General features: G+C 40.6%; 1 protein-coding gene and 1 non-coding gene across 2 annotated transcripts; one reads left to right on the top strand and one right to left on the bottom strand.

Moving 5' to 3' along the window:
* The first annotated feature begins 939 nt into the window (after positions 1-939).
* On the top strand, positions 940-10,810 carry LOC130511187 (uncharacterized). The gene is made up of 3 exons (XM_057008064.1): positions 940-1,961; positions 2,050-2,112; positions 10,588-10,810. Exons 1-3 carry the CDS (start codon positions 940-942, stop codon positions 10,808-10,810), a joined length of 1,308 nt encoding a protein of 435 aa, XP_056864044.1.
* Positions 10,811-11,168: 358 nt separating this feature from the next.
* LOC130512124 (small nucleolar RNA R71) lies at positions 11,169-11,276 on the bottom strand. Its single transcript, XR_008945685.1, has one exon. It is a non-coding gene; the product is annotated as a small nucleolar RNA R71 (small nucleolar RNA).
* Between the last annotated feature and the right edge of the window lie 4,482 nt (positions 11,277-15,758).

Genomic DNA, 15,758 nt, shown 5'->3' with positions numbered 1-15,758 from the left:
ATGAAATTTATGCTAGAGGAACGCTTGAAAGAACAGCAGGATATCACTGAGGAGCTTAATCTGCATTTGAATTCTCTCTACAAAGAGGTGAATGGAAAGATAGACATCATCGATACCCGTTTCAAGATGTTGTGCACCCAAGTTTCTCAGATTGAAAAAACTCTGAAAAATGAAATTTTTCTTCAAAGGAACGACACTGTTCACTCCGGTACTGTTCACTTCGGTACTGTTCATGCGGGTACTGTTCATCCGAGTACTTTTCATCGAGGTACTGTTCATCCCGCATCGATCGACACTGTTCATCCGATATCGATCGACACTGTTCATCCCGTATTGGTCGACACTGTTCATCGCGGCACTGTTCACCGAAATACTGTTCATCGCGACACTGTTCATCGCGGTACTGTTCATCGCGACACTGTTCATCAAAACACTGTTCATCATGACACTGTTCACCCAGAAACTGTTCATCGGGATACTGTTCATCGGGACACTGTTCATCGTGACACTATTCATCCCGACTGGGAAGAGCAGCAGGTCGATTCCAGATGGGATAACTACTTTGGGGAAGTAATCAAACATGAGAAGTTGGAAGAAGAAGTCTTTTTAGTCGAAAGTTGCATGTCCATTGGTAGCTCATACTTGTGTCGATCTACACCATCAGCTGAACATCGATCGACACCACTTTTAGGGTCATGCAGTGCTGTTCAAATACAGAGCCACTCAGATTTCGCTGCTCAACACCCACATCCTCCCATCCTGTACCATGCTAAAACATATGACGTCGAGCAACACAAACAAAACGTTATCGATCGACCTCCACGGGAAAGCATCGATCGACAGCGGTTCACTACAAATCTAGTGTGTTTACCAGACCCTTATGCCCACGGTTCGAATGCAACTCGCAACCCATCTCAGACGCCAGTTTGCTTAAAGACAATGGAGAAGACCAGACAGCAACCTGCAGATGCACCAGACCAAAAGCAATTGACGCTAGTTGAAACTTCTTTCGTTGAAAGTGTCGATCGACGACATCCACCTGGTATCGATCGACACCAAATGGACGGACATGAACCTGTCATGGAACGGCAGGCAACAAAAGAAGTGATTCATATTGGGATGAGGTCGAAAACTAAGAAACTGTATGTTCCCAAACACCTGAGGAGAGAAGCTAACAAAGCTGAAGTTGATGGATGTCACAAGAGGGTGAAGAGAGTTCCTAAGGGTATGACTTTTGAGGAAGCTTATTATAAGTACAGACTTGGTAATTTCTTCAGAGAGAGCAGAGAGACAGAAAAGGACATGGAGATATTATTCAACAAGGTCGGCCGTAAGCCTAAGAGGACTCTAAAGAAGGAACAAGATCCTGGAAAGTTTCTGATTCCATGCTCTATAAATAACCACGATTTGCCAAACGCCCTCTGCGATATTAGATCTGCAGTGAGCATCATGGCTATAGACACTGCTGAAGTATTAGGATTAAAAATGGAGCCTTCAAAAGATAGTTTTGCTTTCGTTGATAACTCCAAAGCAAACTCAGCAGGCATGATCAAGAATGTTAAAGTGGAGATAGGAGAATGCACTATTCCTGTGGATTTTCATGTCGTGGAGCTCAAATCAGGCAGGACATCTCCCCTTCTTCTTGGAAGAGCCTTCATGGCTACAGTGGGAGCAGTTTGTGATCTTAAGAAGAATAGGATGTGCCTAACTAATGTTGATGAAAATGTCTTCTATGATCCTGTGGAGAAGAAGAAAAGTGAAGATTTGATTTCATACATAGAGATGTTTGAAGATCCAGCACCTCAAACATATGCAGATCGCGAGCTTGCAAAATCAGGATCAACATCGATCGACATTCAACTTTCAAGATCGGTCGACAAGGAGCCTAACAAATCGACCGACACAGAACCTTTAGAATCGGTCGAGAGCATCCAAATTTCAGAACAGAACAAGACTGAAAAGTCTAAGTCTGGGGGAAGACCTAGAAAGAGGAAGAAGAAAATGAAAAGGAATATAGATGCATATTCTCTATCACTGGTCCCTTCTCAGTGTCAGGAGGAAAGTCTTGAGTGTAGAGTGCGCCGCAGAGGAGGTCCAGCTTCTTTTGCTAAGGTTAGAGTGCTATCTGATCCAAAACTGAGAGACAAAGGGGAAGCGTCTGTAAGAGCTTTCATCAACTGCATCAACCAAATGAGGAAGAGAGACACAAAATCTTGTTTTGGAGCAAGTTCACATTCTCATCCAGATTAAATCAGACCTCCAAAAGTCAAGCTAATGACTAAAAATAAGCGCTGAGTGGGAGGCAACCCACTGTTAGGTTAAAAAAAAAAAAAAAAGTAAACAAAAAAAAAAAAGAAAGAGATGAAAACTACGCCCGACACTGTAGCAACAGTGCCGAGCAACACTGTACCAACAGTGCCGAGCGAACAGTGCCGAGCGACACTGTAGCAACAGTGCCGAGCGACACTGTAGCAACAGTGCTGAGCGACACTGTAGCGAGGACATCGATCGACACTGTAGCAGAGTTACTGTAGCAGAATCACTGTAGCAACGCTACTGTAGCATAGTCACTGTTAATCCGAAAAAAAAAAAAATTGGTTTTATATTTATCTATTACTGTTTGTTTTAATGTTTTATATATCAGGTAATCAAAAGGAAGGATCCAAGGAAGAAACTTGATCTACCAACATCGACCTATGACTGCGCAGCATCGGTCGACAGAGCATTAATAGCATTGATCGATCGCCACTTAATTGTGTTGATCGATAGAGCATCAAGAGTATCGATCGCCACTTAACTGTGTTGGTCAATATTCACATCAAAGTTAGGTATACTGTTTTTCGTTGTTAATTATTGTCCTTATGATTTATTCTTTCACCAATCTTAGACTGTATAACACTGGTAACAATGTTGTTTAAGTTTAAGGGAGGTCGTACTAATATTATAATTTAGATTAGCTATTTAGAATAGGGACCCGAGTAAACGATTGCCATAATATCGTCCGACGAGAAGAAGTCGATATCGATCGACATAACCAAATCTGCCACGACCGATGACAACACATTTACATCGATCAACATCTATTCCGGTCAGGTATTTCGTTCTAACTTATTAAATTGAGTACTTATGGTTTATTTCTCACCAATTTCCGACTTGATAACACTATTATAGTGTTATTTAAGTCTGGGGGAGGTTCTACTGATATTGTGTTTTAGTTAGTAAAAAAAAAAAGGATCCATGTAAACGATTGCTTAGCACATCGCCCGATGAGACCAGCTCGATATCGATCGCCAGCACTTCATATCACACGATCGATTGTCTCTTCATTGTGTCAAACGATCTCCTTAGCCATCGACTGGTGAGACCATATCGATATCGTTCGACAGCGCTTCATCTTCAACGATCAATTGATACTTCATTGTGTCGATCGTCACCGCCATTGGCGAGCTGGTATATCGTTCTTACTTGCTAATTTTGTGCTATTGCTTTATAATTTTCAACCTACCACCGACTTTTTTACACTGGGGACAGTGTAATTTAAGTCTGGGGGATTACTAATGGTTATTTACTTTATGTGTCTTATTTAAAATGTTTTCAAAAAGTTTTTATTGAGTCAAGAAGGGGATATATCTTAATCGATTTATTACTTGTCATCTAACCACTCTTTAGACCAGTCTTAGACTTACTAACTGCAGAAGTACTAGAGATACTAAAGTGGATCAACCTGTCAACTATGTTTGCACTTGCTGAGATTGTTTGAAGGAACCAAAGCTGACCTCCAACCTAATTTTACATGATTTGCTTGTCTTTGGGCTTGGTATACATAGGATCGGATTCCTCTTACAAGTCTGGAAGGTAAAAAGTCTGTGTGTTTCTGGTTCCCTTCATTCTCTCTCTTCGGCATCTCAGAAATCTAAGTTTTATGTTATAAAAGATTGAAATGATTTCTTGAGAGGCAGAGGGGTAGGAGTGTCTCCTGCGACCCCATTATTCTAAATCTCAAGGATGATCACACATTGTGGAAACGAGGGATAGATAAATTACCTGTGACCCCATTATTCGCTACACTTTGTCAAAATGTATGAGTTACAAATGCAATGTCAATGAGATAGACCAGATGACCTGTGTTGGCATCGAAACCTGTTGAAATTGAAACTAATAAGAGATTCAGAGAAGAGAGATGAGGGGAGAAAGGGATCAGAGAAGACTACCTGTGTGTTCAGAAACTTGTTTGAGTTGAATCCATGTGTCCTTTGATCGATACTCCCAAGGTAAAGCCTACACTTTTATTTTTATGCAAGAAATGAGGTTAGTAGAGGGGATTGTCAGACATGATTTGTTAGGTTGTGGAACTAGTGGAATTTGGTTGCGATACTAGGATATGGTATGATGTGCTTCTAAGGTTAGGATGTTTAATTATTTGGTTTGCACAACTAGAGAGATGATGAACTGAGTTTTTAAAATCCTTCGAGTCCCTGCTGTTTTCAAACCTCTTTCAGAGAAACTGTCTGTTGGTTTTGCTTGAGGACAAGCAAAAGGATAAGTCTGGGGGAGTTGATATACCATGGATTTTACCCATTTTTACCCATGATATATAAGTGTTTTATATACTATTTATTATGTATTGGAGTCTATTTAGAGTATTTACAGGTTCAGGGACGATTTGGAGAAATATGGTGATTTTGGTGCCTTTTGGAGTCTTTCGCAATGCAGAACTGCATAGACGCTTCAGATGTTTAGCTCTCTATAGAGACCTTCCCACCGTTGGATTTCGCCCATCTTTTGACACGATATATAGATTTGTGTTAGCTTTCCACTGCCACCGGTTTGAGATCAATCCAACGGTTAGATCGGACGTTATGCCCGTTTTACCGAAGAGTGGTCAGTCTGCCTCGCGAGAGAAGACTGTCGAGAAGAGGATTGTATGTCGATCGATACAGCACACTGCATGTCGATCTACAGAGACATCAGAATGTGGGCTGAGTATATTTAATGACCAACTGAAGCCCAGGAGTCACCACAAAGTTACCAAAATACCCTTGACGACCAGAAATCCTATTTATGTTATTTTTAAGCCATTGTTGACGGCTACACTTTCTACGCTATCTTATTTTAATTGTTCTTAGTTTAGGAGAGAAGATAGGAACTCCTTCAGATTCCTCTTGGAACTCCTTTGGTTTTTATATCTATTCTATTGCAATTTCATCTACTCATCTATGATTTCTGTGACAACTATCATGTGAGTAGATCCACCTGTTAGGTTTAGGGTTCCGATAGGTTATAAGGGATTAGCCCCAAATATAGAATTGCTAAGTTGTGGTACTAATCATTGAGACTATTCTTAATGCTTGTTCTTGAGTAATTAACTTGAACTTGATCATAGAATCATTAGGCACAAGCGAGAGCTTGGTCTCTTATCTGACTTGTCTTCTCTGATCTAGGATTGCTAGATAACAGCGAGAGCTGGTTTAGAAACCCTAGCGAACATATATTCAACCCGCGCATTAAGCCTACTAGAAGCGCGTCGATCGATATCCCGACAGGTGAATCGATCGACGAAGCGAAAGGTGTATCGATCGATACTCCTATAGAGTCATCGATCGACACTTTCTAATTGATCATCCCGACATGTGAGATCATTGGATCTAGTAATAGATAACCTATACAACGAGAGTTGATATGTTATTCTTATAGTTGAGTTCTATATTATCATAATTTAGTATCTATATCATTATAATTCCAACCTGAATAGAAACCCTAGATCTAGCTACCATCCTTCCATAAAACAACTCTTAGTTACCTTCTAAACAACTGCCTTGTTCACTTTGCTTTCATTTATTTATTACATTCATATTTACTGCTTTATAACTGTTCGCCTAGTTAAATCTTAATATTCATAGTTTAGTGTGTGCCCTAGCTCTCTGTGGATTCGATCCCTAAATACTACAATCGAACCTCTTATTTGAGAGAGTAAGATCACTTGTTAGGGTAATTTGAGTGATATCACATGTCATCTATATTCACTAGCTAAGATTGTTTGAAGGAACCAAAGCTGACCTCCAACACTAATATTGACTTATTTGCTTGTCTTGGGGCTTGGAAATCACTGGATCGGAATCCTCTTAAAAGTCTGAAAGGTAAAAAGTCTGTGTGTTTCTGGTTCCCTTCCTTCTCTCTCTTCAGCGTCTCAAGATCTAAATTTATGTTATAAAAGACTGAAATGATTTTTTGAGAGGCAGAGGGGTAGGAGTGTCTCCTGCGACCCCAGTATTCTAAATCTCAAGGATGATCACACATTGTGGAAACGAGGGATAGGTAAATTACCAAAGACCTCATTATTCGCTACACTTTGTCAAAATGTATGAGTTACAATGCAAATGTCAATGAGATGGACTAGATGACCTTTGTGGCATCGAAACCTGTTGAAATTGAAACTAATAAGAGATTCAGAGAAGAGAGATGAGGGGAGAAAGGGATCAGAGAAGACTACCTGTGTGTTCAGATACTTGTTTGAGTTGAATCCATGTGTCCTTTGATCGATACTCATAAGGTAAAGCCTGCACTTTTATTTTATGTTAAGAAATGAGGTTAGTAGAGGGGAATGTCAGATGAGATTTGCTAAGTTGTTGACTAGATGAGTTTGGTTGCTAAGTTAGGATAAGGCATAATGAACTTTTGTGATTATAATGTTTAGATATGAATTGCAAACCCATAGAGTGATGACTTCAATATTTTGAATCTTTGAGTTCCTGCTGTTTTCAAAGCTTTTCCAAAGACTACTGTTTTTGCTTGAGGACAAGCAAAGGAGTAATGATATACCATGGATTTTACCCGTTTTTAACCATGGTATACTAGTATTTTATTATATATTTAATCTGTTTTCTAGCCTGTTAGGTATGTTTTCAGGTTCAGGAGCATTTTGTGAGAAAGTGATGTTTTTGGAGCATTTTGAAGTGCAAAAGATGATACACCCGAGTTGACCATTCAAGACTAAGTCGGAAGTCAACATTGCGATTATAATCGATCGATACTCATCTTGAGTCGTCGATCGATGTAGCTGAGAAGATCCGCGTACTAGAAGATTATAATCGATCGACACACATTTAGTGTTGTCGATCGATATCGAGGACGAAATGGTTTAGCCGACTACTTCACCAAGACTTCACCAAATTACGAGATTGCCCCTGACGAGTTTTTTAACCTAATGGAAATGCTTAAATACTCCTGCAAAGTGTTTTTGACGGCAACCTTCGAAAGAAGCAAGATTTTAACAACCCTCAAAGCAGAGAGTGTGAGAGAGAGACTAGAGTTTTATTTGTGTTTGAGAGATTGAAGAGATTTCTCATCTCCCTTTGTATTTCTACTTTATTCTATCTATGCAATTCTTTCATCTATCTATTGTTATGAATTGCTTAGCTATATCTGAGTAGTCTACTTGTTAGATCTAGGGTTTAAATAGGTTTGTGAGATTAGCCCCAAACTATAATTGCTAAGTTGTGATACTCATCAAATGGATTGTACCCTATGCTTGTTTTAGATTAGCTAACTAGAACAGATATCACTAGGATCTTAGATTATCTTGAATTATCCATTTGAGCGATGCCTGTCTGCCGTTGAGAAGAACGACAGTTCCTCCTTGAGACCTTGTGGTCATATTCGGCTCGCGCCTAGGCAGATCTAGAAGCCGTCGATCGATATCCCGACAGGTGAATCGATCGGTGCCGCGAAAGGTGTATCGCTCGATATCTCAAAAGGATATCGACCGACTCTTTTTCTGTGTCATCATGCGAAAGCTGTGGCCAGAGATCTAGATATTTTAACCAGTGATTCATCAGATATGTTAAGCGGCTGAGATCTATAGTATCATGCAAGCAACTTGTTAAAGCATTTATAGAGATTATAATCTCCATTCTTGAGTAGAAACCCTATGTCTAGCACTCTTTATCGCATTTAAACAACCCATCATATTGTTAGTTAGAGCAACTACCTTGCTCATTTTAGGAATTGTTATTTTCATTTCTATCATATAAACCAACCTTGCCTAGGATTGATTAGTAGATTTTATTTAATTGGTTCCCTAGCTCCTCGTGATTTGATCCCTAAGTACTACAGCTGTACCTCTTATTTGAGAGAGTAAGCTCTACTGGGTAATTTGAGCACTATCAAGTAAGTCTGGGGGAGTTGATATACCATGGATTTTACATGTTTTTAACCATGGTATACTAGTATTTTATTATATATTTAATCTGTTTTCTAGCCTGTTAGGTATGTTTTCAGGTTAAGGAGCATTTCATGAGAAAGTGATGTTTTTGGAGCATTTTGGAGTACAAGAGATGATACACCCGAGTTGACCATTCAAGACAAGGTCGGAAGTCAACATTGCGATTATAGTCGATCGATACTCATCCAGAGTTGTCAATCGATGTAGCTGAGAAGATCCGCGTACTAGAAGATTATAATCGATCGATACACATCTTGTGTTGTCGATCGATATAGAGGACGAAATGGTTTAGCCGACTACTTCACCAAGACTTCATCAAATTACGAGATTGCCCCTGACGAGTTTTTATCCTAATGGAAATGCTTAAATATTCCTGGTAAGTGTTTTTTGACGGCAACTTCGAGAGAAGCAAGCTTTGAACAACTCAGAGAAAAGCAGACAGTGTGAAAGAGAGACTAGATTTTTATTTGTTTGGAGAGATTGGAGAGATTTCTCATCTCCTTTTGTATTTCTACTTATTTCTATCTATGCAATTCTTTCATCTATCCATTGTCATGAATTGCTTAACTATGTCTGAGTAGTCTACTTGTTAGATCTAGGGTTTAAATAGGTTTGTGGGATTAGCCCCAAACCCTAATTGCTAAGTTGTGGTACTCATCAAATGAATTGCACCCTATGCTTGTTCTAGATTAGCTAACTAGAATATAGATCACTAGGATCTTTGATTATCTTGAATTATCCATTTGAGCTAGCTTGTCTCCCGTTGAGAAGAGCGACAGCCCTCCTTGAGACCTAGTGTTCATTATCGGCTCGCGCCTAGGCATATCTAGAAGCCGTCGATCGATATCCCGACAGGTGAATCGATCGCCGAGCGAAAGGTGTATCGATCGATATCTCAAAAGGATATCGATCGACTCTTTTTCTGTGTCAACATACAACAGTTGAGGCCAGAGATCTAGATTATTTAACCAGTGATACATCACTTGAGTTAAGCGGCTGAGATCTATAGTATCATGCAAGCAACTTGTTAAAGAATTTATCGAAATTATAATCTCCATTCCTGAATAAAACCTCTATGTCTAGCACTCTTTATCACATTTAAACAACCCATCATATTGTTAGTTAGAGCAACTACCTTGCTCATTTAGGAATTGTTACTTTTATTTCTATCATATAAACCAACTTCACCTAGGATTGATTAGTAGATTTTATTTAATTGGTTCCCTAGCTCCTCGTGATTCGATCCCTAAGTACTACAGCTGTACCTCTTATTTGAGAGAGTAAGCTCTACTGGGTAATTTGAGCACTATCATTCCCGACGAATAAGGAAAATACAACATCTCGGGATTTGTCCTAATTACCTTGTTTTTCTCTCCCAGCAGCCTGTGGCTTGGATATATCTTATTTTTCTATTACTCTTTATCATTCTACGCTATTCTAGACACAAGAAACCATTGGAGACTTTGAGATTATTGGATTTGCTTATTGTAAAGGGAGAAGGCTCCATCTCTCTCTCCATAGAGAAGATTATCCTGAACCCTCTGTTTGTTTCTGTTATTTTTATGAAGTATTATTCAGTATCCATGTCTTTGATCTCTTGTGTCATGGCTGAGCAGTCGGCTAGCTTGTCTAGGGTTCTAGGGTGCTGATTTCGTGAGCTAAACATAGATAAGTGAATCACTCGATTGTCTTCATTCATAACCATTCTTTCTGCTTGCATTAAACTGGCCGCTTAATGTTAGATCATAGGTTTAATCTGATCATCAAAAGTGCTTAGGTTTCTAGACATATTATGAATGAGCATTGCATCCCTAGCAAAAGTAGATATTAGGGTGTTTTGTGAACCTATCGGACCTGGTCTATATTGCTTGCGATCGCTTCTCACCTCAACAACAGTTAGACGGTGAGATCGATCAGCATAGGGAGCAGTACCACGACAGTGGGCTGTTCTACTTGAGTGATCCGAGTTCTAGACTTACACTTAACTATGCTTGAATAATTGTTTGGCTCACAAGTATTAGCACCCGATGAAATAACCCTAGGCTGGCTTCTTTTTAAATTGAATTTACATTTGCATTATTTTACTTGTTCCTCACGTTACCAAATCAATCAAAACCCCATATTTGTTTTAGCTAAGTATTGATCAATTAGAAATAAAGTGTAAGAGTTGGTCTCTGTGGATTTGATCCTAAAGTGCTACATCGACATACCATTCGATTGTGGTAGTGTGCACATTAGGTTAATTGGTGTGCGTATACACGTAATATCAAATTTGGCGCCGTTGCCGGGGTCCATCTTTTTACCTTTATTTTTCGGTTATTTATTTAGTCTAAGACCTCTAACTTGCTCTTTTCTCTTTGTTGCAGGAGATCGCAAGGTTTGGAAAGACAAAACAGACAACAACCAAGGCCGACCAAAACCACCATGGGTGATCACGGCCAACAGGATGATCTCGCTGCAGCAATGCAACTGATGCAACAGCATATGCTACAAATGCAGCAGACCATCCAAGCTCAGCAAGCAGCTGCACAACAAGCTGCTCAACAGGCTGCTCTTGTGAGCAGGAACAGGCGGCGCAGACTGTTCTGATTGGGGAGAGAAACCTTCCGCGGAACATTCCTACTACGCGCTCTGCCATTGTTCCACCACTCTGCACCAGGCAGGACTTCGAGATCAAGCCTGCTCTGATTGATCTGGTGCAGAGAAAGGTGTTCTCTGGTCTCTCTGCAGAAATTCCAATGGAGCATATTGAGAATTTCGAAAAAGTCTGCAGTTTCACTCGTGCGAATGGTGTGCCACCAGACTACATCAAGTGCATGATATTCCCATTCTCTCTTGCTGGAAAAGCTGCACGGTGGTTGAACTCTCTCGTACCGGCTCTCTCACTTCATAGGAACAGGTCCGATCTGCGTTCCTCAACCATTTCTACTCTAAGGCGAGAACAGCTACATTGAGGAACAAGATCACCTCATTCAGACAGCTCCATGATGAGCCTTTTTGTGATGCATGGGAGCCGCTTCAATGACTACCGCAGAGAGTGCCCTCACCATGGTTTTGATGATGATTACCTCTTGGGCATTTTCTATGATGGAGTAGACTGGAAATACCAAAGTGCTCTAAATTGTGCGAGCAAAGAAGATTTCATGACTCAGACCACTCATGGAGCATTTGAGTTGATTGAGAACATGGCTGCTAGTTCTGCTAATGAGAACAATGATAGCGATCGCTCCAAGGTAGTGAACAGTGTTGGAACCCAAAAAATTGATGAGCTAACAGCTAAGGTCGATCAGCTACTGCAGAACAACCAGGCACAAGGATCTGGGTATCAGAACACCATCCCGCAGAGCAATCAGCAAGCTGTTCCAGCCGCGAGTTCTCGAATTGCAGGGAATAGTCTGCCAGATGATCTGAAAAATCTGAACATTATGATGCAGCAGATGCTCCAGAGCCAGCAGTTTCAGGTCAAGACACTGAATCAGGTTACCACAGACATCAACACCAGGATGGACAGCATGTTCACTGAGCTGAATTCAAAATATGATACTGTGAGCAACCACATAAAGATGATTGATGTTCAGCTTGCTCAAACTGCTGAAACTGTTAAAAGGCAGCAAGAGATCATTCGTGGAAAGAGTGTGATGAATCCTAGGGTTGAGCACTGTAATGCAACCGAGCAGAGACGTGAGAAATCTGAGGAAAAACAAGCGGAACAACTGTTCGCTGAGACTGTTCTGGGCACAGAACAGAGAACAGAGCAGTCTGCTAGCTCTAGAGTGACTACTCCCGCGACTGCTCCCGCTCCCGACAGATCTACTGATATTCCACCAGTGCGAGTCTATGTTCCTAAGGTTCCCTATCCGATTCCACCTAGACACCTGAAGGTGTTGCCTAAGGTTGATGACCCTGGAAAGTTTGCTTTTCCATGTTCCATAGCTGGAGTAGAATTTGAGGAAGCTCTTTGTGACTATGGATCTTGTGTGAATCTTGTCTCAAAGGCGATTGTAGACAAGTTGGGCATTGCTGATGTTGAGCCTTCTCAGGTGACTCTGACTTTTGCAAACTCTTCTAGAGCAGTTCCTTATGGCACCATTCGCAACCTTCCTGTCCAAGTTGGGAACTGTGTTCTCCATACTGAATTTCAGGTTGTTGAGATGAACAAGGATCATGAGATGCCTTTGATCTTAGGAAGGACATTTATGGCTACAGTGGGAGCAATCGTTGATATGCCTAATAAGAGAGTCTCCTTCTCCCACATCAACAAGAATGTCTTCTATCAGGCTGTTCCCACCAGATTTCAGAAACTACATGCCTCTTGCATCTCAGTGTTCAGTGGAGAAAAGCTGAAGGTTGTTCCAAGGAAAGAGCTTGGTAAAAACAGTGAGTTCAAGGAAGTCCTGAATGGAGATCCTCACACTGATACCAAGAAACTCAGTGGGAATGCAAGGGTGAAAGAGAAAGTCCAGAAAAAAATGGTCAAAGAAGATCCTACTATGACTTTGACACCTCACTGGTGTGATGAGAAATCCATTGAGTATGAGGTAAAGTGCAAGGGTACCTCTAAACCTTTCTCTAAAGTCAAGAGTTATTCTCATTGATGAGCTGAAAGAGAAAGGAGAAGCTGCTGTGAAAGGGTTGTTGAGCAGAGTTTTGAAGCTGAACATGTCTGATTGTGGAGCTTGTTTTGGAACAAGCCCTCATGCTCAACCCGACTGATCCATGTCACCAAGTCAAGCTAGTGACTTTAACCAAGCGCTTGGTGGGAGGCAACCCACTGGTAAGTGTAAATATAACTTGGTTTTGTTTTTGTTTGCTTATTTTCGTTTTAGTTTATTGAGTTTCAGGTCAAAAAGCAGAAAAAATCGAGATACTTCGAAAAATTCTGGGTTGAAGAAACGGAGCTCCCTGTTCTGCAGGAGCCAAGAACAACCGCCCAGGTGAAAATCTGGCGACAAAACACCCAAAATTTTTCGGAGCACCCGCTCCAGATAAGTATCTCGACCAAAAAAAATTGTAAATTCTTGTTTTCACCTTCTCTCTGATTTATTTTCACACCGAGACGTTGTGAAGTAAGTCTGGGGAGGGTCTTCGTCGATTACTAACTCGTTTCTTTTTTTTGTTTTTCTCTTGAGTCAGTTTGAGTCAGTTTTTAGGATCGATTCAGTCAAATTTTGTGGGAATTAGGACCTTATTCCGTGTTGATCACTAACCACCTCGTGCTTTAGTTATCTTATTCAGTGACCTTAGCAGTGGCGAAAGACACACATGTGGACCTGGAACACCCTGACATATCTCACTTGATTCTCCAGAAGTTCTCAGCCGATCATGTTACACTGGGTAGACTTAACTCCACCTAACTTGAACCTAATCTTGACTGAAATTCTTCTTGTTATGGGCACTAGATCAGGGAAATGAGAACTACACTTAGGAATTCTTATCCTTTATATCCATTTTGTTGTTCCTGAGTGGCTAGCTCATCTTTAGCTAGTTCCCACCCTGCGCCTTAGCCTTTATTCCACCTTCATGCATTTGTTTTTCAGTGTTATATGTGCAGATATGTGCAAAAAGGTCGGAGAGGAAAGGATCGACGCAGCCTCTTACTCGTTACTGCTGCGTAGATTCAGTCAGAAGGAGAACAAGCAGATTAAGGGAGCAACCGCTCCATAACCAATGAGCTGCGCAAGAACATGGGTGGAGAACCAGAATGATTTGAATCAAAACCATCAGTGGCATCCTTAATATCACATGTTACCTCCTTCTTCGTCACCTCACCATCTCTTTTTGTAAAAAAAAAAAAAAAAAAACTATTTTTCATTTTATTTAGCATATGGTGATGGAGAAGGAGAAGAATTCAGGATACATGAGCCACTGGGAAGGTCGAGCAGAAGAGTGGGTATCAATATGAAGTGATGAGGAGCAGACAGACGACCGGAGCAGTCTGATGATTGTTCCCGAACGAAAAGAACAGTCGTCCTCTCACGACTATTTTTGCGCGATATCCTGCATCCACTACGAAAAATTTGGTAGCCCCTAAACACTCTTTAGCTCCACCATAAAATTAGCCTGTTCCACACCTAGCCCGTCTACCCTGAATAGTGCCTGTGATGAGAAGTTCACACTGCTCTTAAATGAATGTAGGGAGTTGTGTCTCGATAGTGTTGCTTTTTCAGGTTTGAGATGTAGAGTATGGAGACGATTTTTGAACAGCGGTCAGTGGGGTTCTGGTAAGGGTGTGTTGTCCTAGTTTACTGCTTGTATGGTTCAGAGATTCGTGGTTAAGGTATGGTTGCTGAGAATAGGAGAGTTCCCACACTTTCAAACCTTTCTCCCTGTTCTTGATACTTGGTCTTGTTCGAGAACAAACAAGGATCTAAGTCTGGGGGAATTGATATATGCTGTTTTATACATCATTGTATATATGTTTTCTAATTGGTTTTCAAGTCTTTATCGAGTATTTCTAGTCCTTTTCGAGTCATTACAGGTCTGGAGTTGCACTGGATGGGAGATGGACCTGTTGGAACAAAAGAGGTAGAAATCAGTGCAGTTTGGTGATTTTCACGTAGAACAGTCTGATGACTGTTCCCGATCAAGTGGAACAAGCAGACGGAGTGATCCCGAGGTTGTTCCCGACGAATAAGGAAAATACAACATCTCGGGATTTGCCCTAATTACCTTGTTTTTCTCTCTCAGCCGCCTGTGGCTTGGATATATCTTATTTTTCTATTACTCTTTATCATTCTACGCTATTCTAGACACAAGAAACCATTGGAGACTTTGAGATTATTGGATTTTCTTATTGTAAAGGGAGAAGGCTCCATCTCTCTCTCCATAGAGAAGATTATCCTGAACCCTCTCTTTGTTTCTGTTATTTTATGAAGTATTATTCAGTATCCATGTCTTTGATCTCTTGTGTCATGGCTGAGTAGTCGGCTAGCATGTCTAGGGTTCTAGGGTGCTGATTTCGTGAGCTAAACATAGATAAGTGAATCACTCGATTGTCTTCATTCATAACCATTCTTACTGATTGCATTAAACTGGCCGCTTAATGTTAGATCATAGGTTTAATATGATCATCAAAAGTGCTTAGGTTGCTAGACATATTATGAATGAGCATTGCATCCCTAATTAGCGAAAGTAGATATTAGAGTGTTTTGTGAACCTATCGGACCTGATCTCTATTGCTTGCGATCGCTTCTCACCTCAACGACAGTTAGATGGTGAGATCGATCAGCATAGGGAGCAGTACCACGACAGTGGGCTGTTCTACTTGAGTGATCCGAGTTCTAGACTTACGCTTAACTATGCTTGAATAATTGTTTGGTTCACAAGTATTAGCCCCCGATGAAGTAACCCTAGGCTGGCTTCTTTTTAAATTGAATTTACATTTGCATTATTTTACTTGTTCCTCACGTTACCAAATCAATCAAAACCCCATATTTGTATTAGCTAAGTATTGATCCAATAGAAATAAAGTGTAAGAGTTGGTCTCTGTGGATTCGATCCTAAAGTTCTACATCGACATACCATTCGATTGTGGTAG

Source organism: Raphanus sativus, chromosome 4 (assembly GCF_000801105.2).
Source record: "Raphanus sativus cultivar WK10039 chromosome 4, ASM80110v3, whole genome shotgun sequence".
NCBI lineage: Eukaryota > Viridiplantae > Streptophyta > Magnoliopsida > Brassicales > Brassicaceae > Raphanus > Raphanus sativus.
The sequence above is the reverse complement of the archived record's forward strand: the minus strand, read 5'-3'. Positions and strand labels throughout refer to the sequence as shown.